Genomic DNA, 27,493 nt, shown 5'->3' on the forward strand with positions numbered 1-27,493 from the left:
TCACAGTGCCAATGAGCACATCCGAAAACTTTCTGACAATTTATCACAAGAAATCTGAATTTTAAATATTATGCAATCAGTAATGGCATACGTTGTGATTAGACTGTGATGAGACTTAAAATATTCCACAAGGCATTTTCTGTCTTCCTTAATTCATGAACAAAATGTTTATCAAAGTGCTGAAAAATGTTCCATTTTGAAATTGAGGTTGATTATGATCAACTATTCACTTCACCCTACTTGCCTCGGGGGGAATGTCCCTGTACTTACTGTAAGTCGCTCTGGATAAGAGCGTCTGCTAAATGACTAAATGTTAATGTTAAATGTTAGTAACTGCTGCACTAACAGCAGGCCCCTGGATGCTCATCAAGCAGACAGGGTGGTCAGCTGTGTGTCCGTCTGCTCTGAGCCACATCCCTCTCAATATGGCCGGCACACTAGGAAATATGAAAGTGACCGTTGCTTATTGGAAACCCAGGTATGGAGAGGTCATTGCATTTCTAATGCTGGTTACCACCTCTGTACGTTTTGTCTCAGAAGTGGATTTAAAAAGTATCCTGTAGTCAAATTCAAACACACACACACACACACACATCTGACAGGTTCATCAGAACTGGTACAGCCTTCTTCCGGGGGTTGTCAGGGTGGACTCGCTCAAGAGGGTGCTCTCAGGAGTTGAGTGACAGTGCATCATTACAATGACTGTGCTGAATAGTTTTCTTCATCATTTGATGAGAAGTAGGTTGCCTTTGCCTGCTTGTGGGCAAAGCCCTCTTCAAATGAGTGGGCTGTATTTTGTTCATAATGTTTGACACGTTCAGAGTAAATCTTCTCCCAAACACAAAAGGGAAAATGTCCATTTAAGGCCCTACACAAGGCTGGACAGATGTGTGTGTTTATGTGTATGTTTCTGCATGTTTTTTTTTAATACGTTTTTTTTTTAATGGTTGTCTGTTTGTGTGCCTGTGAGTGTGTGTTTATGTGTGTGTATGGGTGTTTATGTTTGCATGTACGTTCTGTGTCTGTGAATGAGGGCAGGGATGCCCCTTGGTGAAGTCTCTTCTACAAGCCTCATGTGGGCTGAAAGCTGGACAGTAGCTGGTACCAGAGGCCATTGCGGTGGAGGTCATGGGCGGTAGTGTGTATAATGAGTGGGAGAGGAGGGTGGGTGGCATTGGCCTCTCTGTGGGACTAGCAGCCATTAGCCAATCATGGAAGTGTGTGACAGCCTAACAGGCTCTAATGGCTGGGCTGGGCTCGGGCGGACAGAGGTAACATGGAGCTAAGTGGACTTCCAGTCCTCCACCCCTTCACAGTCTCCAGTCTTTACCTCCACCCACCCTCCACCCCTTCACAGGCTCCAGTCTTTACCTCCACCCTCCCTCCACCCCTTCACAGGCTCCAGTCTTTACCTCCACCCTCCCTCCACCCCTTCACAGGCTCCAGTCTTTACCTCCACCCTCCATTCACCCCTTCACAGGCTCCAGTCTTTACCTCCACCCTCCATCCACCCCTTCACAGGCTCCAGTCTTTACATCCAACCTCCCTCCACCCCTTCACAGGCTCCAGTCTTTACCTCCACCCTCCCTCCACCCCTTCACAGGCTCAAGTCTCCACCCTTTCACAGGATCAAGTCTCTATCCCCAACCATCCCCACAGGCCTCAGTCACAGCATGTTCCACTCTTCCCCGGCCCCTCTAATTGCGGTGAAATGTTGACAGGTGAAACGGAATATAAAGGGTGGCCACATCAACTATACAAACGTCCTTTTACTAAATCTAAGTCTCATTGCCAAACATATATTTGTGTTTGATCTAGCAGCAAGGTTTCTGTTCTAACTACGTTGTACAAAAAAGTCAGACGTTTTGTATTCACTAGCTGCTCATTAACAGTGTGGGAGCAAAATCATGAGTACTTGCCTAATGGTCACATTTCATTGAGGGTTTGTTGTTGTCCACTATATTATTTTTCTCTGATTTGTTGTCTTTCAGTGGCAGCTGGTGTTGCCTGTGTGTGCTCTCCCTGCATTCATAACTGCAAACTGTTTTTGCACGGTATGAATGGTAGCCTGTAATCACTGGTTTGTGAGGGGCAATTAGTTACAGAAGGATAGCTGGAACAGCGAGGACGAATTAAAAAATGTCTGACTTTGAAGTGCAACTAATACGTTATTGTTTGTGTGTGTGTGTGTGTTGGGGGAGGGGTGCATGACGACACATGCACCCCTCCTCCCTGGGTCAGTCTGGTCGACACTAACTGACCCCAGGAGAAGATCGACATCACTGGAAAGGGGGCAGCCTGTTTTTGAAATTGACTTGCTAATCGTTAATTTAACAATCTAACATCCCCTTTCCACATTCATGTTCACATTCTAGGGTAAAGCAATGGAAACACATAGAACATTCATAGGAGGATTGTGTGTATGTATGAGTATTTGTATTAGTTCACTTGTGTGCCCACTTCTCTGCAATAAACCTCAACCATGTAGGCCACGAGTAGCAAGGACATAAGAGAATACAAATTATAAGAACATGTCTATCAATGCTCCAGGATCAAGGCAGACATACCTGGGATGCTTTCCCAGGCAATTACTGCCTTAGTCATCCATTTGTTGCAGATAAGTGCTAATTGGCATTGGCAGGGATGATGCCATTTGAAAACGCACAGTAAAACGAAAGCTTGCCGTGTCTCTGACTCAGGGTCATAATCTGTTCCATTTGCGGCCTTGTCCAATGATCAAGCGTCAAAGGATCAAGGCAAAGTGACAATGCTAATGTGTGGATTTGTGTGAAATATAGGTCTTCTGTTCTAGTATCAGAATATCCATTAAATCATATTCTATTAATAAAATCCATGAAACGTGGCAACGAAACGGACGCCACTTAATTCAACGATATGAGCAGTATCGGTTGCGGTGCCTGGCGTCCAACTCAAATATACAGACAGCGCGAGCACTGCGTGTGATGTTCCATGGAACACACCGACATAAGGCAGGTGTTACTCGTTCAGTATAACCCTCCAGTCTGTCTGGTTCATTTGTGTCCTACTGTTCTGAGGGCTCATTAGCCAGTAGGGCAGGAGCACTCAAGTAGGCGATGCTAGAGAACCTGGCTCCAGAGACAAGCCTTTTCAGAACCAACAAGATTTTTTTGTTGTTCTTTGTCATTGTGACCCACCGTCGTGTTGCGACAACTTGACCTAATACAAAAATATCAGACCCCCCACATTGCGAAAGTTAAAACATTTACATTTATGCATTTAGCAGACGCTTTTATCCAAAGCGACTTCCAAGAAAGAGCAGAAAGAAAAAAGGCTTCACTTTATTTTTGTATTAGGTCAAGTTGTTGCAACACGATGGTGGGTCACAATGAGTAAAGGATCACAATGACACGAAGGTAACACAAGTGTTAAACAACATGTTGTTTTGTGTATGGTACCACAGTATGTCTCAAGCCTAGTTTTAATTGGCTATGAACCTGTAAAAAAGCATGAGCAGAAATCGTTATTACTTAATAAACAATGGAAGCAACACTTATGTTCCAAAAATATATACATATAGCTTTATTCAAAAAGAGAAAGTCCCTTACACAATAACCTTTCAACAGAACATACCATGACAACTAACGATGTTGGGATGGAAAGGACGTGCGTCAGAGTGTAATCACAGAAAATACCACTCCATACTTATTTTGAGCCATGGAAACCATTTTTGAGCTGTCATATACACAAATACAGAAAACATTAAAGTGAGTCCTGTTTGCACAGCATTTTTGTCATGGTAGGTCTGTAGGGTTATTATCTCCGCCCTGGTCTCTACATTCTCTCTCTCCCTGGTCTCTCCCTTCTCTGCTCTCTGGTCTCTCTCTTCTCCCCCCCCCCACCCCTGGGTCTCTCTCTCTACGGGACTCTACAGGGCTTCCTCCAGCTCTTCCGCAGCGCTGGTGTTGGAGGTCACTGGGGGGAAGCTCTCCCTAAGGGAGATGTCGTCCACCTGCTTGGCCCTCTCCTCTGCTTCCTCCGGGATGGATGGAGGGTGGCTGTCCACGTCAGAGTTGCTGAACACGTAACCTGGCAGGCTTGCGTGGTGGGCGTGGCCACTACTGCCCCCGCCACCAGTGCGCCCCCTGCGGCTGCGGTACACCCGACTAGAGAAGAGGGCGGAGCTGGTGGAGGCGGTGCCAGCCTGTGATTGGCTGAGGGAGGTTTGGTTGAGGTTGGTGGGGACAGAGCCGTAGTGGTAACTGGAGCAGGTGGCCGGAACCTTCCAGTCAAACACCGTGTTCCAGCGACTCCACGTCCTTCTGATCTCCGCCTGGACCTGCTCTTACACACATACGCACGCAGACACACACATGCACACACAAACGGTGTAGTCTCATTTCCATATATTACTAGCCAGGAAGGATTTCTTCTATGCAAGAGGAGGTGAGTATTCATTTAGTCCATTTTACATTCTACATTTTTTAACAACTCAATTACACAACATATAATTCTCCCTGTTATTGTCACTGGAGAGGTACTTTACCACACATTCTCTCCACTCTCCAATAGTCCTGTGACACACACACAAACACACACACACACGGCACAACGACCAAGCTTTGATATACAGCAATGCCCATGATGAAGAGGCCCACAAGGTTAGGGTTGGAAACAGCACTGTACAAAACTCACCTCTCCATTGCAGTAGCAGTATATGATAGACACGAAGAAACCCTGCAACGTGACAGCACACAGACACATGAGAGACAGCCAAAACACATGTGGAAGGATACTGAAAAATTGAATGCCAGTTTTAAATAGGCCTCTATGGCGCAACAATGGTCTTTGAAGAAGCACTCCCTATACGAATAAATGCAATATAATAGACAAATTAGTCAAAGTGAAATGCCATGGCACCAATTTGAGGAACAGTTTGAGTTGTTACAATGTCAGTCGCAAGTGCTGTAAACCTTTTCATTGTTCAAAATGTCATTTTCTTATTCTAGTAATGACAGAATGTAAGAATAGAAAAAACATAATAGGGTTAGGAAAGTTATATTGGGGACATTGTAGGATAAACATGCAAATCAAAGTGAGGATTTTATTTTTGTATAGGCACCTGGAATGAGTTGAGAAAGAGCTCACAGTACATTCTGACCTCCCAACCGATCCCTTTGAAGGTGTGTGGCATTCCCACAAACAGAATGTAGTGGACCCCAAACACCAGCACCAGCACCAGAGTAGACTTGGCTAGTTTCCTGTTTGATTAAAAGGCAGAACCGGTAGAAAAGAAAGAAAGAAAAAAGGATGGAAAGAAGAAAGAAAGAAAGGACTAGAAGAACTATTTGTATGGTATTTTATCTAGAGAAGGATTGAGCCTTAATCCTCCTTCATGCTAATTAAAAGTCAAGGAGTATGTCTGCGTGTTCGATTGCAATCTGCACATTAATTAGAGCACTATGCAAACTAAAATGTCCCCAAAATGGCATGTAAAAATGTTACAGTCTTCAATAGATGAAGTAAAAGTAAATACTTCACTTTGAGAACACATCCTGTGTCCAATCCAAAGATCACAGCCTGGTTGTTAATAGATGCTAAATGTTCGTTTACTGATAGCAGAATAAGTGAGAGTGGCTTCAGGGGTAAGCAACAGGCTCAAACTTGCCACCCAGACAGGCACTCCCCAGAGTGCGAATCAAGTGCGCCCACTCAGCCACTACCAGACGGACAGATTCCCTCCAGTGTGTCAGGATGAGTCTGACACTTTGATATGAGGTGTGTGATACTCCATCTGGGTCCTTGTTCCGTCAAAACTCAGGTGGGTGACTTTTGGATTCCAATATTGAGAAGATTAGTTGAAATGCCGTCTGGATATTAAAATTCATAGTACTTCTGCCCACTTTTAGGATTCCCTCTAGAAAGTTAACAAAAGTTTCACCCAAATTTGTATTTCACAAAATGGAGGACCATCTGTTGGAAATGACCTGTAATATTTGATACCCATTGTTCCACTGTTTACAGCAGAAACAGCTGTAGGATGCTTGTCATACAGTGGCACACACAGATTTTCACAGAATTCAATAGATATCAACCAACCTGCACTGTTTCCTCGTGTCATATCGACCAGCATTTGTCTCTCTCATTTTGGTGGCCAGGACTCGTACAATATTCACAAACAAGATAAAGTTGAGCTGAAATGTGAACAAGAGCAAGAATCAAGCCAACTCATTGCCTTGGAACGATATTATTTTTATATTTGCAGGTATTTGATTATTCAATTATTGATTGATCAACACCCTAAAATAATGGTCCCACTGTCAACCAAGGCTTGGCCAGATTTCCTGTCTGGCTGCCTTTACTTTCAGTCAGTAGAGGTGGAGGAAGGCAGTTATTAGATGTGTTAAGTCTACTGAGGGAGTCGGGAGCCAGCTAAGCTTACCAACCCACAGGGCAGTTTTTTTCCCTCCGATAAATCCTTTCTGCAAAGGTTTGATTCTTGATCCAAATTAAGTACACCAATAGGTTCCATAAAAAAGGAAAGCTTAGGATCAACTTCAACACTACAAATATCTATGTCAGAGGTTGGATCAACCCAAGTGTTCTAGCACTTTCTCTCCTTCTCCATCTCTCTACCCCTCTCTCTTTTTCTCTCTCTCATCTTTCGCTCCAACACCTCTACAGATCTAACTACTCAGAAACAAGATGGCAGCTTGCTGATTAACACTCGCCAGGGTCATCTGGGGTCTTTCTAATCCTGACTATGTTATTCCTGACGAGATTGAAACTGATGTATTATTGTGGATGGATGAATTGGCCTTGACAGACAGTGATTCACAGGTACAATTTCATGTAATTGTTTTCCATCATTCATTCAGTTGCAGAGACAGAGAGATGGGAAGAGAGAGAGAGAGAGAGAGAGAGAGAGAGAGAGAGAGAGAGAGAGAGAGAGAGAGAGAGAGAGAGACAGACAGACAGACAGCAGGGTGACAGAAGGATGACAGAAGGGTGACAGGCAGGCAAGGATTTGACAGACATAGCATCTCTGGGGAGTCCGACAGCTAGGCTCTGACCCAGAGGAAAACACTGAAATCCCCTCTGACTGCCAAGGAACTCTCTGCTACATTATGCAGTCTGAGCAAAGTTTTTATCTGGAGACTAGATGAAGATAGAAACACCTGTGACTCTTACTCTGTTGGTTTCCACATGAAGGGGTTTTTCTCAACACCTCATTCGAGAACGGGGTTCAACACATTCCAATTACTGTAATTACTTCTGTGCTAGTTTTTCCACATAGGTTTCAAACCCCTGAAATGAAGGGAACTTACACCGATGGCTGTTAGAATAGGGACTTGGTAAATCCATTTAATGTTCCCCGCGCTTAACTCCCAGCATCTGGTGACAGAGGGAGAGAAAATGAGAGGACAAGCGATAATTACAGAGTGAGAAATAGAGAGAAGGGAATAACGAGTTGAGATTAGATGGGCTTCGTCAGTTACTCTGTGTCCTCTAAAAAAAGTGTGATGTTGTCTCCTGATAGGTTCCAGCTGTGAAAACAAGACGACAGGGAAGGAAGAACTGCAGCGCTGTGGGATCTTTAAGATCTTGTGTCTGTTTTTTATGAAACGACTGCAGAGCGCCTTAAGACAGCTGACACAGTGATAATAGGTTCTTCTCTGCTCTGCATGCTCTGACATGAGGCTCTGAATGACCCTTGTGTTTCACTTTGTCTTCTCACGGTGGAAGTGAATACCTAATATGGACATGGAAGTGGAAATGGCAGAGGAAGTGTGACACAATATTTACCGTGCGTCTGCTAGCGTTGCCCGGACAACAGCCCAGGCAGCGACAAAGAGCGCGGGAACACCTGCAATGAGAGAAGACAAGTTGTGATTTGGGAAGTTCCCAGGAGGTCTCAGATCTCTGTGGATTGTCCAGATAAAGACATGCACAGATAACATGGCGTTTGACTGTTCAAGTCTGGTTGTAATTTGTCTGGGTTGTGCAAGCTACAGATGTGTGTCCCACTCAAAGCTAACCCTGGTAAAGGAGCCCAGAACCGACCAGAACGTGTAAGCAATACATCATGATAATCAGTGGCATTGCTGGCTACAGCCATGCTTATTAAAAGGAGTCAGTGAATCAAAAAATGTACCCAACAAGGGGAAACTGAATTACTAATGAGCTGCATAGCAACAGGTGACACTTTGATTACACTTGATTAAAGATAATCCAAACCTTGCACCTGATTGGCTGCGCTGCTCTCGTTGATAGGGCCCTATTATCTGCTTACCCCAGCCAATGAGAGTGAAGCCCCACAGGTACTTGGTGTCGGAGTAGAAGGCCATGAAGATGAGGCTGTGCAGATACAAGCCTTCCACCAGAATCCAATAATAGTTAGTGGCCAGGAAGTAGATGAACAGCAGGACTGTGATCTTGCATCCTACCTAGTATAAAAAAACACTTCATTAAAGATATGATCTCAAGTGAGATGTGCTTATACATATTGTACGAGCGATGAATTATGTGGGAATGCTTGACAACTTGATAGACCACAAACGCCTGATAGGACTTGATACGTGTATGATGTGTATGTCGATTCCTACAGCTTTTCCGAGGGCAGGTTCTAGAGTGGGCTGATGCTGTACAAACCAGACCTCTCAGTGTCAGTTAATTGACAGAGCTGACAGGAAGAGGAAGACCCACAGTGTCAGTTAAGGTTTAATTACCAAGTCTGTTTTCAGCAGTTGAGATCATTACACTAAGTGTTTATCTCACTTTCTCCCTGTGAGGTTGTGTCATAGGCAGGTAATTTACACAGTGGGCGTCAACAGTGTGCTAGGATTCCTTCAAGTCTCTGCTCACAACACAGGTCACATACAGAACCCAGGCACTGCTGGCATATAAAGGGTCAAAGAGATTAGAATCAGGGGAAGGCGGTGGTGTAATCTACGTCCTACGCAGACATGGGGAGTGTGACCTACAAGGCTTTTATGTAGCCCGTGGAGTGAAGAAAGAAAAACATGGATGGTGGGGGGGTGGCCCAGTAATGAGTGTGGTTAGAGAACTGGACCACACCACTGGGGGACGAAGGTGAGTACAAGCAAGACATACAAACTGGGTCTTGTCGAGGGGCATGGCGGCGATGGTCTTGTAGTTGTCCATCAGTGCCGTGTCGAACTCCTGCAGGCCGCCGTTGGCGTGGATCACCTTGTCCTTGACGAAGATGCTAGCGGCCCTCAGCATGAAAGAGATGAACAGGTGAACGTGGATGTAGTTCCTGGTGCAGTGGAGACGCCTAGAGGGAAGGGGGTTCAGGGGACAAGGGGTAATAATAATAGTTTGGAGGTGGGAGAAGGGGTGTCAAGTGGCTGAGCGGTTAGGGAATCGGGCTAGTAGTCTAAAGGTCGCCAGTTCGATTCCCGGCCGAGCCAAATTATGTTGTGTCCTTGGGCAAGGCACTTTACCCTACTTGCCTCGGGGGATGTCCCTGTACTTACTGTAAGTCGCTCTGGATAAGAGCGTCTGCTAAATGACTAAGTGTAAATGTAATGTAGAGTTAGTGGGGCTTAAGGGTTACAGCCTGTTCAGGGGTTAATGTGTTGATTAATTGGTTTTAAAGTGATGTCTTTCTGAGTGTAATAATATTTTTGTTACATTCTCTGTATGGGAGGCTAGAATATGAATCAGCTTCCCCAGTGATACGGAAGTGCTACTGATGAAAATAGCCACCATGGTATCACATCTTCAAGCTGTGTGCTTGTAACTACCTCTACTAACTGATGGCCGGACGACTGATGTTAGAGAACTGTTGCGTTTATTATACTGCATAAAACACATGAATCTAAACACTGTAAGAGCTTGTCATCCCTTGTAGCAAACCTTGAACCGTCTATTCAGAACCAACTCATTGCGTGTTTTCCGCGGGAACCTATTCACGTATCAACTTCCTCCTTTTCTCAGGTTACTGGTCACATTTGAACCAAAATAATAATAAATAATAAAAATAAATAATAAAAATAAGTCTTAGTACCACATTTACATATAAAAGTAGAAAATTGCGCTCTGAATAAACAGGGTCATCTACATTGCTTGTAAGAAACCCAAACTCACCAGAACAAACCCATTATTTAGTGTTATTACCTGAAGTAGCCTATGATGATGATGGCTCCAAGGAGTGAACTGAAGGACACAGCGTAGCCAATGGTGTACACAACGTATAGGCGCTCGAAAAACTCCTGCTAAGAAATGTGAATGATGTTATTGACTGAGTCTGTGGAAGAACTCACAGCAGTCTGTACGTTGAGCTAATGGTTCTCAAAATGTGAGAGACAAAGAGACACGTAAAGTACAACGGCACTAAGGAATAATTGACTGGACCTGATGTTAGTTTCCTCCAGGATCACAATGACTCTTATTGAGAGACTTGTTGTTCTTGTTGGTTTGTTGTAACTGTCTTAAAATTATCGTACTCGCTGTGAAATATATTATTGTTGCTTGCTTTTTCCACAGGGACACTTGCACTTTTGAGGTTCTTGCTGTTTAATTGTAACTTGTCTAACATGCTCTTATTGTTCTTCCCTTTGGGACCTATTTGGTTTCACAATGTATGCTTCATGTTTGGCTACCCGCAATGTTTGGGGCTCTCTTGTTGTTATGATCAGTGACCTATGCACTTTTGTAAAACTCTCTCTTGGAAGTCTCTTTGGATAAAAGCGTCTGCTAAATGCATACATGTAAATATAAAGAGCCCATATTTCGCCAAAGAAAGACATTTGGATTGTATTAAATAGCTTGGTGGTCAGCTTGCTGGATAGATGTTGATACATTTTCAAAAGATGCCTGACTGAGATAAACACTGGGTTAGACGGAAGTGTTTGTGGTTTACTTTCTCTTCCTCGTGGCCTGGTTGGAGAAACCTTAGGCAGTCAGAGTAGTTGGACCATGTACGGTTCAATCCCTCTACTGACACCCAGGAACCGTTGAAATCACACTTCCTGTACGCGTGACCTGGAAATATACACACACACCATACAACAGAGAGACACATGCGCGCACACACACACACAACAAACACCATAATATCCATACATATGCACAGTACAATTTGAAATAATAATTTGACTAATGTATACATTTAAGAATGACAATACAACTAAGAATGACAAAACAATACAATCAATTTTTGGTAAATCAGTGGCCTTGCAGATGTTTTTCGGCAACAGGAAGTTACCTTTGTGGTTGAAGTCGTAGATGTAGATAGGACAGGGAACTTCAGTGAGAGCTCCAGGAGAGCCCTGCGGCCAGCAGACCAGACCATCCCAACCCGGGGGGCAAAGGTCATCTTGGACACAGAAGGAGAGCAGAGTAGATTAGATTTAAATATTATTTATGTTGCATTATATAGACAACTTTATTGTCCCTCAAATTCACTGGTCAAGTTTAGTCTAAGAACGTAAAGCCTAACTCATGATTACCAAAAGACAGACAAAGAAAGAACAGTGTCTTATTCTAAAGGTTGTGAGGATTTCGACTAACCACACCAGCCACTTCATCTGATCAATAACAAAATCCACCTGAGTCTTTCAGTGGAGCACTGAGGGCGTATTTGCGTCATTGACTTTTGTGTCTCCACATACAGAAAATGCTGGTTCATTGATCTGAGAAGCTGGGCCAGGAGTCAAGCAGTGCTCCCTGCCCTCAACATGTCATCAACATTTGACAATCGATCCAGCATGCAATTGTTCCCCCCCGACAAAGAGAGGGACACTCAGACAACTTTGAATAGGAAGAAGATCTAAAGTCCAGAGTCAGCTGTCTGTAACAAAGGAACAAGATGTATTTGTCCCCTTGATGCCCCTTTCATCAAGTTTCTTATTGAATTTTAAACATTCAGATGTAATCAATCCACTGTAAGAAAGAAAAAGATGAATGAGTCATACATTCGTAGCTAAAGAACCAACATTGGTTAAGACTGCTGGTCCCAAAGAAGAAAGGGAATGAGGGGGGAGATGGTTGAAAAGACAAGGAGGGTGGGATCGGGGTCAAAGGGGGTCATTTCTGATTGAGAAAGGGACTGTGTAACAATGTCCTAAATTGAATTGTCAGGTTTACGAAAGCCCTCCCTACTATCCTCCAATAATCATTGAATCTGTCTTCTAGAATCACTGTTCTCTTTTGTGAAGAAATACAGAGAAAGTCGCAAAATTAGTTGTTCTTATTTCTGTAGGCTACATTGAGGGGCCTGGTTTGCCTGTTTAAAAGTATTTTCAACAAGGCCATTTAATTCTCTAGTTAGGAAGCAGCTAACAGGGTGGAGTGACCTGTGTATGGTTGTGTTCTAATGAATATGTCAGCCAACCACATGCATAGCAAATGTAAACGCTGCATTTATGCCTTGTATCTTTGAAGTAGCCACAGACATACATGATAATTAGACACTGAAATTCTGCGACAAAGATAATGAACCATATGAACCACCATCGGTTTACTTAGTGTTGATCTTCCTACTCATCCTTGGGAATTACTGGCTTCTGAATTTTGGATCAAACTGTGAAAACAGATTTATTTTAATGCGGGAGGAAACAAGGACAATAATATCAACACAATAGCCCAAAAAAGAAAACACCCACAGGTGACGCAGCCAACTGCTAAATTCGTTCAGATTTACATCAGTCTTAGTTGAGCAGGTTCCTGACGAAGTGTTGCTATCAAAAAGAAAAATCATCTCTACTCTAGGTTCAACAAATCAATTTAATCATTCTATCATAGGTATCTTCTCCTGTTATAAGATGGGGACCAACAGGCTCAGGCCTGTACGTTGCATGGCAATTTTGAATGTGTCTTTAGCTAAAAGCTTCTGCTAAATTACTAAAAATGGAACATCTTAAATAACTGAGAAAGGGAGAGAGAGAGGTTAAATGGTTATATTTATTCTTGACTCCACCATGCTTGTGAGAGCTGAACACCTGTCCTTGCTCACCTGCAGAGCTGTGAGTGGAAACGTTGTGCTGACACTGGAGCTTGACATCGTACAGCACGTACATCTGTTCCTGAGCTGTTATACCAACCTCGGGGTGATCCTGCGGAGTGAGACCCAAATACATGGTTTAACAAAGCAAGAGTACAATAAAATAAAACATATTGACGATCTCCACGATAATTCCCCTGTTACAACACGAAAATACCCGAATGTGTTCTTTTAGCGTTTTCACCAGTCTTTGATATCAACAACCTCATTTGAATTAAATAGATTATTTTTGACAAATGAAACTGCAATTTAATTGCAGCCTCTCCTTTCTCTTCGGCACGCACACACAGTTTTTTCAAGTGGATCTTGAGGATCAAGCTGGTTACATTTACATTTGGACAGCTATCATGTAAGGTATAGACAATGCTGTAATTATGCGGGTTGGAGACAATGTTGTGCTGTTTTGTTAATACATATTAAAGTATAGCCTAACGCGCTGACAAACTGATCGCATCCTACCTGTGTATAAACACGTCTGGATCCACAAAGCACAATCCAATAAAAGAAAACCTTTTTGGCAAAGTTCCTTAAAAGTATCGCCGTCATATTGAATATTTGTTCCAGAGACTGCAGCGCTACTAAGAGATGTACAAAACTCTTCTTCAATAAATGCACAAATGCCCGTGCATCGCTCTGAATTGTGAAATGACTATGGTTCGGTGTACGGTCTGATTCCACAGACTTCTCATCCCTAACTTGGCAGCACACTGACACCACCGGTTTGGTCTAAACATATGCTAATCCAAAAGAGTGTCATCAGTCATGTGCAAGACCTAACGAACGTCAGCTTTGTATCCATATAGCCTACTTATAGGGTATGCAGCCAAATTAATTATTGTATTAGAAGTTAGTCTCTAGTCTCTCGTGTATCAAAGTAAGCCTATTACATGTGACCCAGGGTTTCGACTCTCCGTGGTACTGAAAGTTGATGTGTCTTTATGCGCGCACGTGCTAATTAAACGTTTTGATTTGTCTGGGTTTTATTTTTTTATTTATTTATTTTTAATATTTTCAATATTTATTTATTGTTATTTTTGCAATAGTTTGTGACAACGCGGAAGTGATTATTTGAACGATAAATGTAAATAAGATGGGTTTGGCAATATCACGTTGTCACGTCTAATTCCCGCACCTTGAAAAGCCAAACGTCTCAACATCGGTCAAACTGTATGCCGAGGAGGTCACATGTCACAGTGTTGAAGCAGAAGGAAACTCTTTCAAGTGAGGAATCTCTTATCTCCTGCCTTGATCTCAGCCTTGACATCAGTCATCCCCTACACGTCTCAGTAAGCCTGCTGTAGCACAGCCCCAAGGCTCTCACTCCCTGCTCTCATGATCCGCGTTCACATAAACCGACCTGTGTGGGGACTTGGATGCATCATGGGAACATATCATTCGACTGCCTTTCTGTATCTAAGCCTGGAAATCTGTTCTTCACAACTGCATCATATAAAGTTTTGAAAGGCCTTACATGCATATGAAAAAGCAGTGGCGATTTTAGACCCTTTTTAGGGGTGCTTAAGCAAGGGGGGTTTAGCACACAAGACTAGACTAGGTAGACGTTTCCAGTGAACTCAACGCTGAGTTGCCAATTTGCGCCGCATGGCGCTTGTTATCTCTGCTCAGCAGGCCATTCTTCATCCTATGTTCCACCCTCCTCTCACTCCATTGTGGAGGGCGAAAGGATTTCACACGGGATTTAAAACGCCTCCTCAGTCCTTGCTGGTGTCGGTTTCCCAATTCCACCAAAATAATTGCTCAGATCAGCGCTACAGAAACTGCGACGATTTGCCCGGCCTGCGAGGGTTACGGGTCAGTTAGGTTGTCCGTCGCAACGGCCAGAGGTTAGATGATAGCAAGTGGATTGGAATGATTATTAGAGTTGCCACAACACCTTTTCTTTTGCCACTCGTCTGTTAGCCTACTGTTTATGCAGGTCCGTGAAGAAGGTGGGTAAAGAATAGGCTAAGCTTAGACCACGTTAAATCCGTGACAAACGCATTTGACTGTGACTGCCATTGTTTTACTAGTGTTGACTGCTTGCGCAGGTGGGTTTCTGATCGGATCCCATTTAAGACTGTCCTAAATGAGTCTAAGCCAGACAAAGGAAACAATTTTCATTCACTGTAACATTTTCATTTATGAAGCACATCATTATGTGGTAAAGTGTGAGGCTGTCTCGTTTCTAAAGGTTAAATAGGCTATCTATAGGCTTGATGGTTCACACGTAGCCTTATCTAGTCTATTCATTGTTGTTTTTACTGTTGCAGAGCCTTTGTAACCCACATTTCTGCAGATATGTTTCTCGTCGCATTTGAAATTATTATCACCCAGCATGGCACACTTCAAAAGAGCAAGATTTCCAAAATGCTGACAGTTGTGAAAGAGAACTTCAAAGGACCCAGTCTGTTCTCTCTGTATTCTGGCAGTAACCAGTTTGACATCATGCCACATTCGAGCCAATTTCTAACTTTTTGTCTTTAAGGTCACTCATTTGATTTTACAAAATGCTTTCACATTTGTATAGCCTACGGTGGAAGCATACTAATGCATAGCATTCTAATGAATGCATCTGGATGAGTGAGAAAGAGCCTAAATTCCAAAGCAAATCGAGGTGGGATTTTTTTCTGAGAGATAGCCTATTTCTTATTTTGGGGAGATGGACTGTGTTGGTGTTGCCAAGACTGGTCTCAGGACTCAGGGAAGATGTGACAGGGTGATTCAGACTGAACATGATGCTAAGATTGGTTCCACAGATTGGCCTTCCCACTCCCACTCACCTTTGTCCTATGCTTACGATAGGCTACATCTGTAGGCTATTATAGATATATGTAAAGAGTGCATCTAAGGGTTTTCAGACGGTATTAAGCTTTTGGGGTTCTCATGTAGGCTATGCATTTAAAATTACGGTGAAACGAAATTGACACATGCTGATCTGATCTTAGACAAAGAAGCTGTCCAACAAAAAGGTATTTGATATAGGCCGACTCGAGACTTCCAGCATTAAACAATACTTACAGGCAACATGGTATTTTCCTCCACACCCGCATTGAACAAAATTGCTTCAAATTCAAATGATTTCTAAATGGCTTCAACCTACTCATATAGGTGTTGGCTACTCTAAAACATTCTCTAAAGCCTACACGAACACAAAAGTTATTAAATATGCGTGGGGCACACGCCCTATGCCCTCTAGTGGGGCCTCTCCTATGAATAATTGTTATATTCCTACCGCTGTAGGGTCACCTATTGACCACTAGATGTCCTTCATCACAAAGGTTTTATTCGTCTCGTCTCTCCAGTGGGTTCAATAAATTGCTTCGAATGTGTATCAGCCCGAGGCTTTACACACCAGGGTGTATTTGATCCTTCATTTCCATAAACATACCAAGCATATTGTGCAATCAATGAAACATCCAATCTAAAGTCCAAATTCAACCCTCCTAATGATCGCACTCTTTCTCCATTTACTGTCATCATCAAGGAGCACTAAGGAACAAAGAATATGTGCAGAATGTACTAACTAGACAACAAAATAACCGTGAAGAAAAAAACAAGACAAAATACCTATATAAAATAGTTGTTCATTTGTAATTCGTTTATAATTCGCTATTTAGTCAGCTAATGAGCTATTTTGCAAGTGAATACATGCTGCATGCTGCAGTTATTTATCATTATAATTTATCTACCGTGACTTAAGAAATAAATCGTTATGAAAATATTTATACCTTGATGTTGCATAGTTCTTTTATACAACCTTTGCATGTCAAAAAAAGCTGTTTGTTTTCGTTTTCTTTGCGAACGTGCACATACAGATAATCCCTTAGTAGTCTACTGTATGCGTCTGGTCTGGAGTGGGCAGAGCGAGAACGGCTCCTGCGCTGAAGCAGAACGCTACACCCCATTCACTGTGACTGATATCTCTTGTTTCGTGACTTGAATAAGCAAAGTCCCTGTATTTGGAATATACAACCAGCACAAAGGTGAGGCTTAATTTACGCTGTTGGTATACATCCAACTAATGTAGCTAACGTTAGAAAAAGAAAGGAACAGAGCAGTGTTTTGTCGGCTGACCGCAGCTGTGCAAGCGGCTTGTCACTGCAGTTGAATGTTGATGTGTATGTGAGAGAGGTGCTGCTGTTTTAGTCAATGACAGCAAGGGTGAAAAGAATAGACCCATTAGCAATTATACTAAACTATTAGAGTTGTCCTGACAAATAGATATTCTACAGCTACGCTGTCATCTAACATTTTTCTAGCCAGCTAGCTAGCCTGTAATCAGTACAAGTCTAACTGGAATTTTGGGCGAGTGACATAGCATGAGGTAGCTAAGCTAACTAAGCTAGCTAGCTATGTACGTCCAAAGCACATATTAACTATCATCATCAAGGAAGAGTCACTGCACGTGAGATGCTAATGCGACTATTTCGCCATCGAGATATCAGTTAACTACCAGGCGCAATTCAAAACTAGAACATCTGAAGTCTCAGTTTTACATGATATGAATTAGACATTGTTTATTCAAAGTAAGAAGTCACTCAGAGGCAGGGACTTCTGCTTGTATGCTAGCTAACCAGAGACAGAAGCTAGTATCGAGATTTGTTGTTGCTAAAACAGTAAGCTAATGATTAAATGGCTACCATTACTTCTGCTTCTCAGTCATAACTATTGCCAAACTACATGGGTAAAGGTCCCTTTTGGTCTTTATGTGGTTTGAAATATCGCACGCTTCAAGCTCTACCACAAGTTTCAAACTAACCTTCTCCTCTGTCAATAATGTGATCAATTGGAGAAACAAAAAATTGTAAAGTCGGACGAAATAAAAGGCATTTGGACTATGTTGCATTCAATTGGGTGTCCAGTTTTTAAAAGGAGGGTTATTGACTTTACTAATGAATTGAACTGTTCTGTAGTTAATTAATCAGAACGTGTTTCCTAATCCATTCATTATCTCATCTAATCTAGTTAAAATTATTTGAAGAGAGGACTCAAATTGCACCTAATTAGGCACCCCGTTTGTGCAGAAACTAGAAGGCTAGGCATTATTGGTGTAGTTGGTGGGTCAAAGAGGAACTTGTACTATTACTGCTATAGCCTACCTTTAGCAAATTCCTGATAACGTCCTACGTCTAGCCTACAACACAAACAATTGTACTGCGTTGAATAACTAGCTTTCAGGATTCACAATTATACTATCGATACCTATTTTGAAAGGGAATCTTATCAGCTAGAATTTCGAATTCAGCCCCATGGCATCAGCACAAAGCTCACGGTGAAGATAGCATTCTGTAGGCAAGCCTTGTTGGGCTGGTGCTGCTCTGCCTTTTATAGAGAGCTCTTTCAACTACCCTTTTGCTGCTGCTCTCTGGGCTTATAAATCTGCAGGAAAGCAGCTTTGCTTCAGTGGCATGCTCTGCTGGCAAGACATTGTAGGAGCCGCATCGCTGGTCAGAGTTGGAGGTGATGGAGGGATTGAGAAGAGGTGGGCTGTGTGATGGATGGAGCTCAGAGCTGCGGAACACTAAGTCTCTCTTTGATTAAAGAGGTCCTGCAAGCAGGATACCGACACAACCAAGGCCCACTCTCTCCCCTCTCTCTTGTCCCCCCCACTCAATATCCTTGTCTCTCCACCCTCGTCTGTCCACCCTCAGTCCTCACAGCCCTCTGGAATACAATAGCCCTCTGATTCAAGTTAGCCACAGGCAATATCAGATCACGGAGACCAAAGATTCTTTTTTTTTTTTATGCGGTTGTCTTTAGGTCAGTCTTGCAGATGGAAGAAAGGTTAATAAAATAGCCTCCCTTTCGCTTCATCTGCAGGGATTTAAAATTATACACTGCTTGTTATTTTCAGCTTCATCAAAAAGACAAGCTGCCAGCTGCTTTGAAAAAAACAGATAATAACTATTGTTCATTTCTTAAGCTAATTGCACAACACAGTTCATTACATCGTTTGATATTTTCACAGTGCGTCAGAGTGAATAGTCATTTTTCATTATATATATATATTTTTACTTCTTGCTGTTAATTGCATGCCATGGTTTTTAAACATTTAAATAAGAACAGGTCAATTCATTTAAACTCCATGCCTGGATCTTCTTCCCTCCTCTTTCCCTCCAGAACCTCTCAGTATGGTTTTAGGAGGATGGCACATTGCCTGTGTGTTTACAGAACGGAAGCCATAGTCCTGACAGGTTTATTGTTGTTCGACCCTTAATGGCTTCTTGTGGCTTTGGGGTTAATAGGATGGTCTATGGACTCCATCAGTTTAAATGTGTCTGTGTCTGAATAGGATTCGCAGGTTGTACTGTATGTACCGATCATGAAACCTGAGCTTAGCAGGGCCATCTTACAGAGGTCCCACAGGAAGAGAGTGGCATTTGCTCCATTGAATTGAGCAAAAATTACCCTTATATTTCGTATAGACTCACAGTGTGATATTGATCGTTGAGGTGGTTGATAACGATGCAAACATGGCATCGTATTTCTGAGGTTTGGACTTTTAAGATACTGTTCTTCATAAGCCTCACAGTACAGTAGTTCTAGTTTGAATTTGGTCAGTTTAGCTCCATGCTGGAGTCAGTCCTGCAGTGATTCTTTTCAGGGGCACTGCAGTGAACTGGCTCCTGTTCATATCAGGAATGAACAGAACTCTGTTGGTTTAGTCACTAAATATACACTAAGTGGTTAACTTGTGCTCAGGTGTGAGTAAGAGAAAGAAAGAGAGGTATTGTGAGAGCATGAAGGAGACTGTTTGCATGTGTGTCCACTAGTGTGTGTTAGTCATAGTCTTCTGCTGTGGTACAGGCCTGTATGACATCATATTCACAGGCCAAGCCCTGTCCAGTAGATACCAGAGAGGCAGGGTGGGGTCTCCCATCCAGTCATTCCAGGAGGGGGACCGTCACTGATTCCCCTTTGCTGCCGCAACTACGCTATCGTCTTTGTCAAAGGGGTCATAGCCGAGCCTATAGCTGAGAGCAGGTACAGTGCTGGGGACCGGAAGGCGGGGGAGTTAGCTGCTAAGAAAAGCCTGGATGATGTACCGGGCGTGTCTCTCAGCACCTCCTATCATCAGGCCCTCGTCCGTCACGGCAGCTTCACTGTGACTGGGGTTGTTTTGATCGTCTCACTCGTGTGTCAGGGGTTGCATTACCTTTCTCGTTCCTGGTGGGAAAGTGACGCAGGGAGCAGTGCTTTGTTCACGTCCAGGAGACGATGGCCCGCGTCCAGAGGAGATGAAAGCAGGCCTGCTGACCAGGTCGTGTGAGGACAGAGGGCAGGACAGCGCCGGGGTCTTTGTTGTCTGGATCGTTTTTTTTTTGTGGTTGGTGTGAAAATAGGTCTTCGCGTTTCGGCTCAGGAAACACTGAGGAAGTTCATTCGCAAGGACAACGTTACTTCTAACCACAGTGTTGGGAGATATCAGCAATATCGGCCCTTCCTAGGTTTCAGCTTCATCAACTTGTTTAGAGGTTAGGAGATCAGAAACAAATGTATCTTTGTCCTCAAGGTTTATGATCCTTCCGACGTTAGATTAGATTAGGACAGTGTTGAATCTCAGAATGCGAACACATTCTGGGCATGACTTTTACACCGACAAAGCTCACCTGAAGGAGGGGAATGTAATCGGGGCTATTCATTTATCAGACGCTTTCATCCAAACTGACGGCCATGCGCGGATCTCTTAAAGTCAAATGCTCTACCACTGACGACACCTACCTGTCCCATGATTGTGTTGGTGTGATTCCTCCGGTAGACATGCAGCCTTGCCTTTATGACACGACGGTCACATGATCTGTGAATAACACATTGCCGAGGGGGTTTATCCCTGGGGGCCAGCGGCTCTTTGTCTTCCTGATTGTTTCTGCATGACTCATCTCAAGCACTTGTTTCTCCTCCATTGTTTAAATGCATTACTTTCCTGGAAAAGAGGCTTTTATTTTTCTTTGTTTAAGTAAAAACGGGAAATGTATTCGATTTGTTATTTCCTTACTAGGAGCTGCAGTCAAAACAGCAGGAAACATAAAGAGACGGTGTAGCTAATTTGGGGGCCGGCTCACACGTTTACCTCGTTCTCAGTGGGTTCTCTCAGGCCAGGGCAAGGCTTCACATCGGCTGTCCTCAGCCGTCCCAGTCCAGCCAAGTTGATTATTGGATATTTCGATCAGGGTGCAGGGTTTTCCACCTAGAGAGGAGTTGCTGTGTGGTGACAGGAGTTCTTCTCGCACCGCCGGGGCAGCGCAGCCCACTCTGAGCCCGCTCTGCCCATTGGTCTGGAGATCTGAATTAATGATTTAGAGGAGGGGCTTGTGTGAAGGAGCCCATTAAGATGCAGAGTCACAGCGGTCTCCATGACAGCATGGCTATCATCTGTATCACGTCTCCCCCGGAGCACACGTCCTGACTGGCTCCTAGCGCCAGGCTGGAAGGTTAGGGAGCGTCAGTCTGAGCTAAAGACGTTCGCTTTTCTGAGGTAATTGTGCTGTGTTTACTCCCTTAACAGCTTTAAGAGAATAGCAAGGAACGTGTAAGACTTGTTGGTTTTGAAAATGTTACTTTCAAAACGTTTACTATCAAATATCTGGAGCTTGTACTTTAGTTGCGGAGGTTTATGGTGTTTGCTTTCAGATAGGCTACATTTGGGTCTTTCGAGTCTGAAGGCAGCGCTCTCAAGAACCCAAACCTGAACCATCTTTTACGCTTACGTGAAGACATACAATTTCTACAGTTCCTGGTCTGTTGTGTCAGAGAATTAATTTTTTTTAAACATCACATTATTTTTCTTAAATAGATTTTATGGCAAGAAGAATGCTGCATTATTGATTGCCATCATCCGCATGCCCCTCTCTGCCCTGCCTGGTTATGCAACATGTGAGTGAGCAGACAAGCTCTTACAGAACATTATTCCAGTTCAGTAGGATGTGGACTCTGTCAGGCCCAGAGTGATGCAGTGGAATTAAACCTAAGATCCTCCGTCTGTGAGTCCCTGTGGAATATTCCCCCTGCTGCCTGCTTCAGTGGGGGCTATTTGGAGCTGCCTGCAATATATTGCAACAAAAAAAGCAGAAGCAAATGGATGAAGCGTGCTCTGCTGTCTGGTTCTGTCAGCAGGGTGGCAGTGATGGAGGGAAGAGACCAGAGAGGGTTTAGAGGGGAGCAGAGAGGGAGACAGTGACGTGGTTGTTGGATATTGTTCCCTCCACATCTAGCCTAAGAGTAATCATATGTTTATCTGTGCACATCATGTGCGTCATCATGTATGTCTGGGGGTTTGTTTGTTTGATAAATTGGGTGTGCAGTTTAATACAACTGTTTATCTCGTGGCTGCAGTACAACCTCAGATAGGCTGGTTTTGTATAAGGGGCAGGCCAAAGCTGGCTGTTAACACTCAGGGTTTCATAGAGCTCTCTGGAAGCCAAGAGGCTCGATACATGTGAAAACAGAGGAATTGGTTTGTAAGATATATAGCCTTCTAATATACTGAGGTCCCTTTTTTATCTAAAGAATAAATAACCTTTTAGTGTGGGAAAAGGTCAGGTGTGTTGTGTGTGTGTGTGTGTGCATGATTTAAATATAAGGTTGTTTTTCATAGGGTGACGTGAAGATAAAGCCTAGCTTCCTGTTTTAGTGCGTGTCAGTGTGGACCAGGGGCTTTGCGACTGCTCGATACCCACACACCAATCAAAGGAGGAGATAACGGTTCATCAACACTGCAGGTTGCAGAGTGAAAGTGCCTAAGGGTTCTTGATGATTTGTAAGCGCAGTGCAGATATTTCTCTGAAGCCTCTAGGCGGTTTGGATTGCACTTATGGAACCTAGTGATCAACGAAGCGAGAGAAATCCTTCGAGGGAAAGGATGGAGTGTGAAAGAGGGGGGATGAGATTTAATCAAATAAACCTATTGCGAAGGAAGTCTTCCTTCATGGTATAGTAAATCACCTTGAAAAGTCACTTTCGAGATGTTTTGGTGCTGAAAGATGAATTGTCATGTTGTTTTTGTCGTTCCCGTTTGGATGTTTTACCACCACAAAGCCTGTAGATCAAGGCACGCCCTCGCCCCGCACGATCCTCATCCTCCTCTCTCCTCTGCGTCTTAAAGAGGCTTTTATTTAGCACCCTGGCTTACCTGCTCTCTCCTGTATGGTATCATGACTTAACAATGAGAGGGAGTGTGACCGTGCTGGAGGACAGGTGTGTCTGGGAAGCTTGTGTAGCAGGACTGCAGAACTGGTTGACTGACATTCAACTGGCTCTCAATTTGTAAGCATCTGTATGGCAGCATTGACTACAATTCAGTTTCCCCTTAAACAATTGTTCTGCTGTGCGACTCAGGGAAATAGTTTGTGTAATTGTTAGCTTAATCGTATTCTGAAGACAAAGGGTGCCAACGGGGGGGTGGTCCCCTGAGGGGCTCCTGGTTATTTAATGGGAATGTGTTCCTTTAGTCATTACTTCAGATGAGGAACAGGAAAAGGTAAGATGGCTGTGAGTCCTGAGCTGAACTTGTTAGAGTGCAGAAAACTATCCTCGTCCTACACTTGAACCTGGGAAAAAAAGGTTCATGTTATAATTGCAAAATAAAAAGAGTTGTGCCATTTATGTGTAGATGTATTGACAAAAGTCTTTATGTTATGGTTTGAGTGTGTGTGTGTGTGTGAGAGAGAGAGCTCCTACAGTAGCCCTGGCCCTGTTACAAGGGCGATGCATTAAAGGTGATGAGAGAGGTTTTTATCTGGGCCTGGGTGTTGCATGCAAAGGTGTCCTCCCCCTTCCACAGGCCCTGTCCTTGATGCTTTCACGCACGGCTGCCCTCACTGCAGGACTTAAAGTGCCTTGGTTTGGACATCTTCTTTTTATCCCGTTCTTTATCTTCAGATTTATAGTCCCAATCTGGGCAAAGGTTGCTCAAAAAATCAGTAGGGTTCATAAATGCATTAATAGTTTTGAAAGAGTCTGTTATCTAATAGATTTTGGAAGTGAAAGGAATACCCTGTGCTGCCTCTCATTATTAGAGTTGGAAATCGGAGAGAGAGACCTTGAAATATGTTAGAGAAGAAGCGAAAGGTAGAGAGAGACCCAAAGATTGAAAGGTAGACAGAGAGATATTCGAATATGAGCCAGTGTCACAGCTGCATTCACAGCGTAGCGGACCAAAGGTTAGACTCCATTTAGTGAATATTCCTCCACACGGCACTGTGGGATCTGTGTGACTGTAAATCTACCCCTTGGTCTCGACCGGGTTCAGAAAAGCTTGACGACTGTGACATTTGAAATGTTACGCTCCGTACAGATTTCCCCTTTCCTCAAGTTGTCTTGACTCATTGCTGAAGAGATGTAAAGCGTAACGTCTAGTTACAACAGTAAGAACTGAGTTCATGAAAACATAATTTTAGTTTGCTTAAGGCCTTCATATTTATCTTTAGGCCTACACGTTTACCTTCAACTGAAAGATTAGTTTTGCATGCAAGACGCTGTGGGCTTTGTGCTAGTTTTAGTCTCAATAGTGTATCAATCGAACACATAATGACCAAGCAGTTTGCTTTGTGATGTGTATGTATATAGCTGGTGTATTTGAATATGCATATTTACTTTGGCCAGAGAGACACTGTCTAGGTCCCTGTAGAAGGTCCCTAGAACACCAGATGTATTCATCTGAGACTCATTACTTCTTATTTGTTGACTTTCTACTAAGGACTAGTGACAAGGGATAGGCTACCTTTCCTACTAAGCTTCTCTGTCTCTCCTCCCCCTATCTCCCCTCTCTCTCTCTCTCTCTCTCTCTCTCTCTCTCTCTCTCTCTCTCTCTCTCTCTCTCTCTCTCTCTCTCTCTCTCTCTCTCTGTCTCTCTCTCTCTCTCTCTCTCTCTCTCTCTCTCTCTCTCTCTCTCTCTCTCTCTGTCTCTCTCTCTCTCTCTCTCTCTCTCTCTCTCTCTCTCTCTCTCTGTCTCTCCTCCCCCTATCTCTCCCCCCCCCCTCTCTCTCTCTCTGTCTGTCTCTGTCTCTCTCTGTCTCTCTGTCTCAGTCACAGTCACACTGGGCAGCTATCCACTGTGCTGTTCTCCTGCTAGTGTAGGAGATCCTGTGTTTAGCCCTCCACCTGCTGCAGTTGGGGACTGATAAAAAGAGAGAGGACTAGGAACAAAGGCCGTCTGAGATGAATAATTCTCTTTTATATCCCTGGCCGTGGCTGGCCTCTCCACCGAGCCCAGCTGCTGCAGAAGGCCCATTCTAAAGCCCTATCTGACAGGTGGATCAACACTGTCTTTACTGCTCTCTTGCTCTGCAGTCTGCAGCTATGTTATTTATGGTCATTCTGAACTGGAGGCTTTGAAACTTTGAATAAACTGAAGTTTCTCTCGGTCTACCACTGAATAGGCCCTGTTATGGCGTGTCTTTTGGTTTTGCTATGAAGAAGTTTCACATTCAGGATCTAGCCTTTGTTTCTTCCTACACAGGGTCTAATGTGTTGGGTTACAGTCTATTTAGCAGTGGGTTTGTTGAGACAGCATTGTAAACACGCTCTCTCATCAGACTGTGGACTGCTTGCATATTCTATTCAGTAGTCCTTCTCTACGTTGCCTACATCCAAAAGGTGGCACAAAGAGATTATTAGTTTATATGTGGGTTAGGCATCAAATTGGTATTTTATAGAGGTTCTTTTTTAATGTATTGGTGAGGAAAGGTCAGATACTATTTGGTGTAACTGGTGGGGGAAGGGACATGTTTTGTGTGACTCGCAACTTTACCTGCAGTATCCCACACGGTGTGAGCCGTGCGCTCCTGGTTACTTTGAGAGTGACACTTTGAATCGGACGTGGTTTTCCTCCCACGCCGAATCCAACCACAAAATCGTAGCGTTTCGGCGAGGAAACGGAACAACCTAAGTACGTGTCATGTGTGTGCCTTGTAGTCGAGTAACATGCAGTAAACTACTTGCATGATGCTTGCTGCTATAGGTTCTTCACTACACCAGTTTCACTTCCTGGTCCCCAGACTCTCTGTCTGCCTCTGCCAGACCCGGCCTCGGGGCTGGGGGCAGGGGGGAGAGAGAGAATGTGACACTTTAGTGCCGTTTGTCACGGCGCCTTGTGCAATAGGAACCCAACGCCAAACCACCGGCGCCGTTCCGGCTGCAGAGTGCTCCCCCGGCAGTGTTCACCGGGGGGCAGGGGGCATGACTGTTTGTCCCCAACTTTGTTCATGTCACTGCATCAGGTTAGCAACAAGCTGAGTCACAGAGGCAGGCCTCCCGTGTGTAGGAGAGGGACTGAAGGCTCCGCTGCAGCAGGTCGGGCTGGAGAAGTTGAAAGCTTGGTAGAAGCGATGGGAGGATGGGATGAACCGGTGGATGAGGAAGTCTTGGAAAGGGTGAACTTTTAACTGAAGAAGAAGATACACTCAAAATGACAGACAGTTCTGTACGCGGTAGTTAAAAAAATAAATAAAATGTTGAAGGGTTGTTGCTACATTCTGCATACTCTTGTAAACCTGGACGATGCTACCATGAGATGGTGTTGCTCTGTGGATGTAGAAGAGTTGGAGAGTGCGAATGACTAATGTGTGAAATAGCGTGGACTGTTTTCTTGTTTGTGGGTTTACTGCTCCAGGATCATATGCAGATATTTGGCTTGTTTGTTCCAGTTTTGTCAAAGGGATTCCTGTTGACTAACAGATAAGTAACAACAACGTATGTGAGCCGCCCTGACTTTGTAGTTCACAGCCCACGGCTGTCAGTGCAGCGAGGCTGTGGTCTGTAGAGTGTGTGGAGAAGAAGCGCTTCTGTTTTATTCAACACTTTTTTTTCCCATTTTCAAAATAGAAAGATGACTCGATCTTAGCACCCCTTGGGGCAGGTTCACTGTGGTTGTGTTATTCTACTCCTCTGACCTTGCGCCCCCTCCCCCCCCCCCCCCCCCCCTCAACGACACACATACGCACACAACCCTACTGCTGAATGCGATGAGGTGCATTAGCGGTGTATTAATGTCCGAGCATTATGTGTGCCTATCCTGCAGGATAACCAGCAACCTTGTCCTTCAAGTCAAGGAGATCTACCTCCTTCAGGACACGGAGATATCCCTCCTTCAGGACACAGATATAGCCGTCCTTCAGGACGCGGAGATAGCCGTCCTTCAGGACGCGGAGATAGCCGTCCTTCAGGACAAGGAGATAGCCGTCCTTCAGGACAAGGAGATAGCCGTCCTTCAGGACAAGGAGATAGCCGTCCTTCAGGACAAGGAGATAGCCGTCCTTCAGGACAAGGAGATAGCCGTCCTTCAGGACAAGGAGATAGCCGTCCTTCAGGACAAGGAGATAGCCGTCCTTCAGGACACAGATATAGCCGTCCTTCAGGACGCGGAGATAGCCGTCCTTCAGGACGCGGAGATAGCCGTCCTTCAGGACGCGGAGATAGCCGTCCTTCAGGACGCGGAGATAGCCGTCCTTCAGGACAAGGAGATAGCCGTCCTTCAGGAGAGAGGGC

At 44.0% G+C, this 27,493-nt stretch overlaps 1 protein-coding gene across 1 annotated transcript; it reads right to left on the reverse strand.

Moving 5' to 3' along the window:
• Positions 1–3,578: 3,578 nt before the first annotated feature.
• LOC124474615 (parathyroid hormone 2 receptor-like) lies at positions 3,579–21,479 on the reverse strand. Its single transcript, XM_047030948.1, has 14 exons — positions 20,732–21,479; positions 20,166–20,378; positions 12,962–13,061; positions 11,213–11,323; positions 10,868–10,989; positions 10,123–10,220; positions 9,094–9,277; positions 8,273–8,426; positions 7,786–7,846; positions 7,308–7,374; positions 6,079–6,173; positions 5,102–5,240; positions 4,675–4,716; positions 3,579–4,318 (listed from the first exon to the last, which is right to left on the reverse strand). Exons 1-14 carry the CDS (start codon positions 20,738–20,740, stop codon positions 3,908–3,910), a joined length of 1,806 nt encoding a protein of 601 aa, XP_046886904.1. The 5' UTR covers positions 20,741–21,479; the 3' UTR covers positions 3,579–3,907.
• Between the last annotated feature and the right edge of the window lie 6,014 nt (positions 21,480–27,493).

The sequence above is a fragment of the Hypomesus transpacificus genome, chromosome 12 (assembly GCF_021917145.1).
Source record: "Hypomesus transpacificus isolate Combined female chromosome 12, fHypTra1, whole genome shotgun sequence".
In the NCBI taxonomy this organism is placed as follows: Eukaryota; Metazoa; Chordata; class Actinopteri; order Osmeriformes; family Osmeridae; genus Hypomesus; species Hypomesus transpacificus.

Excerpts from the sequence above, each read along its gene's own strand:
- LOC124474615 (XM_047030948.1), bottom strand. Across the intron at positions 13,062-20,165 it reads TCCCACCAGGAACGAGAAAG|GATCACCCCGAGGTTGGTAT; the intron begins GTAATGCAACCC and ends CTCACTCCGCAG. Across the intron at positions 8,427-9,093 it reads CCCTCGACAAGACCCAGTTT|GTAGGATGCAAGATCACAGT; the intron begins GTATGTCTTGCT and ends TTTTTATACTAG.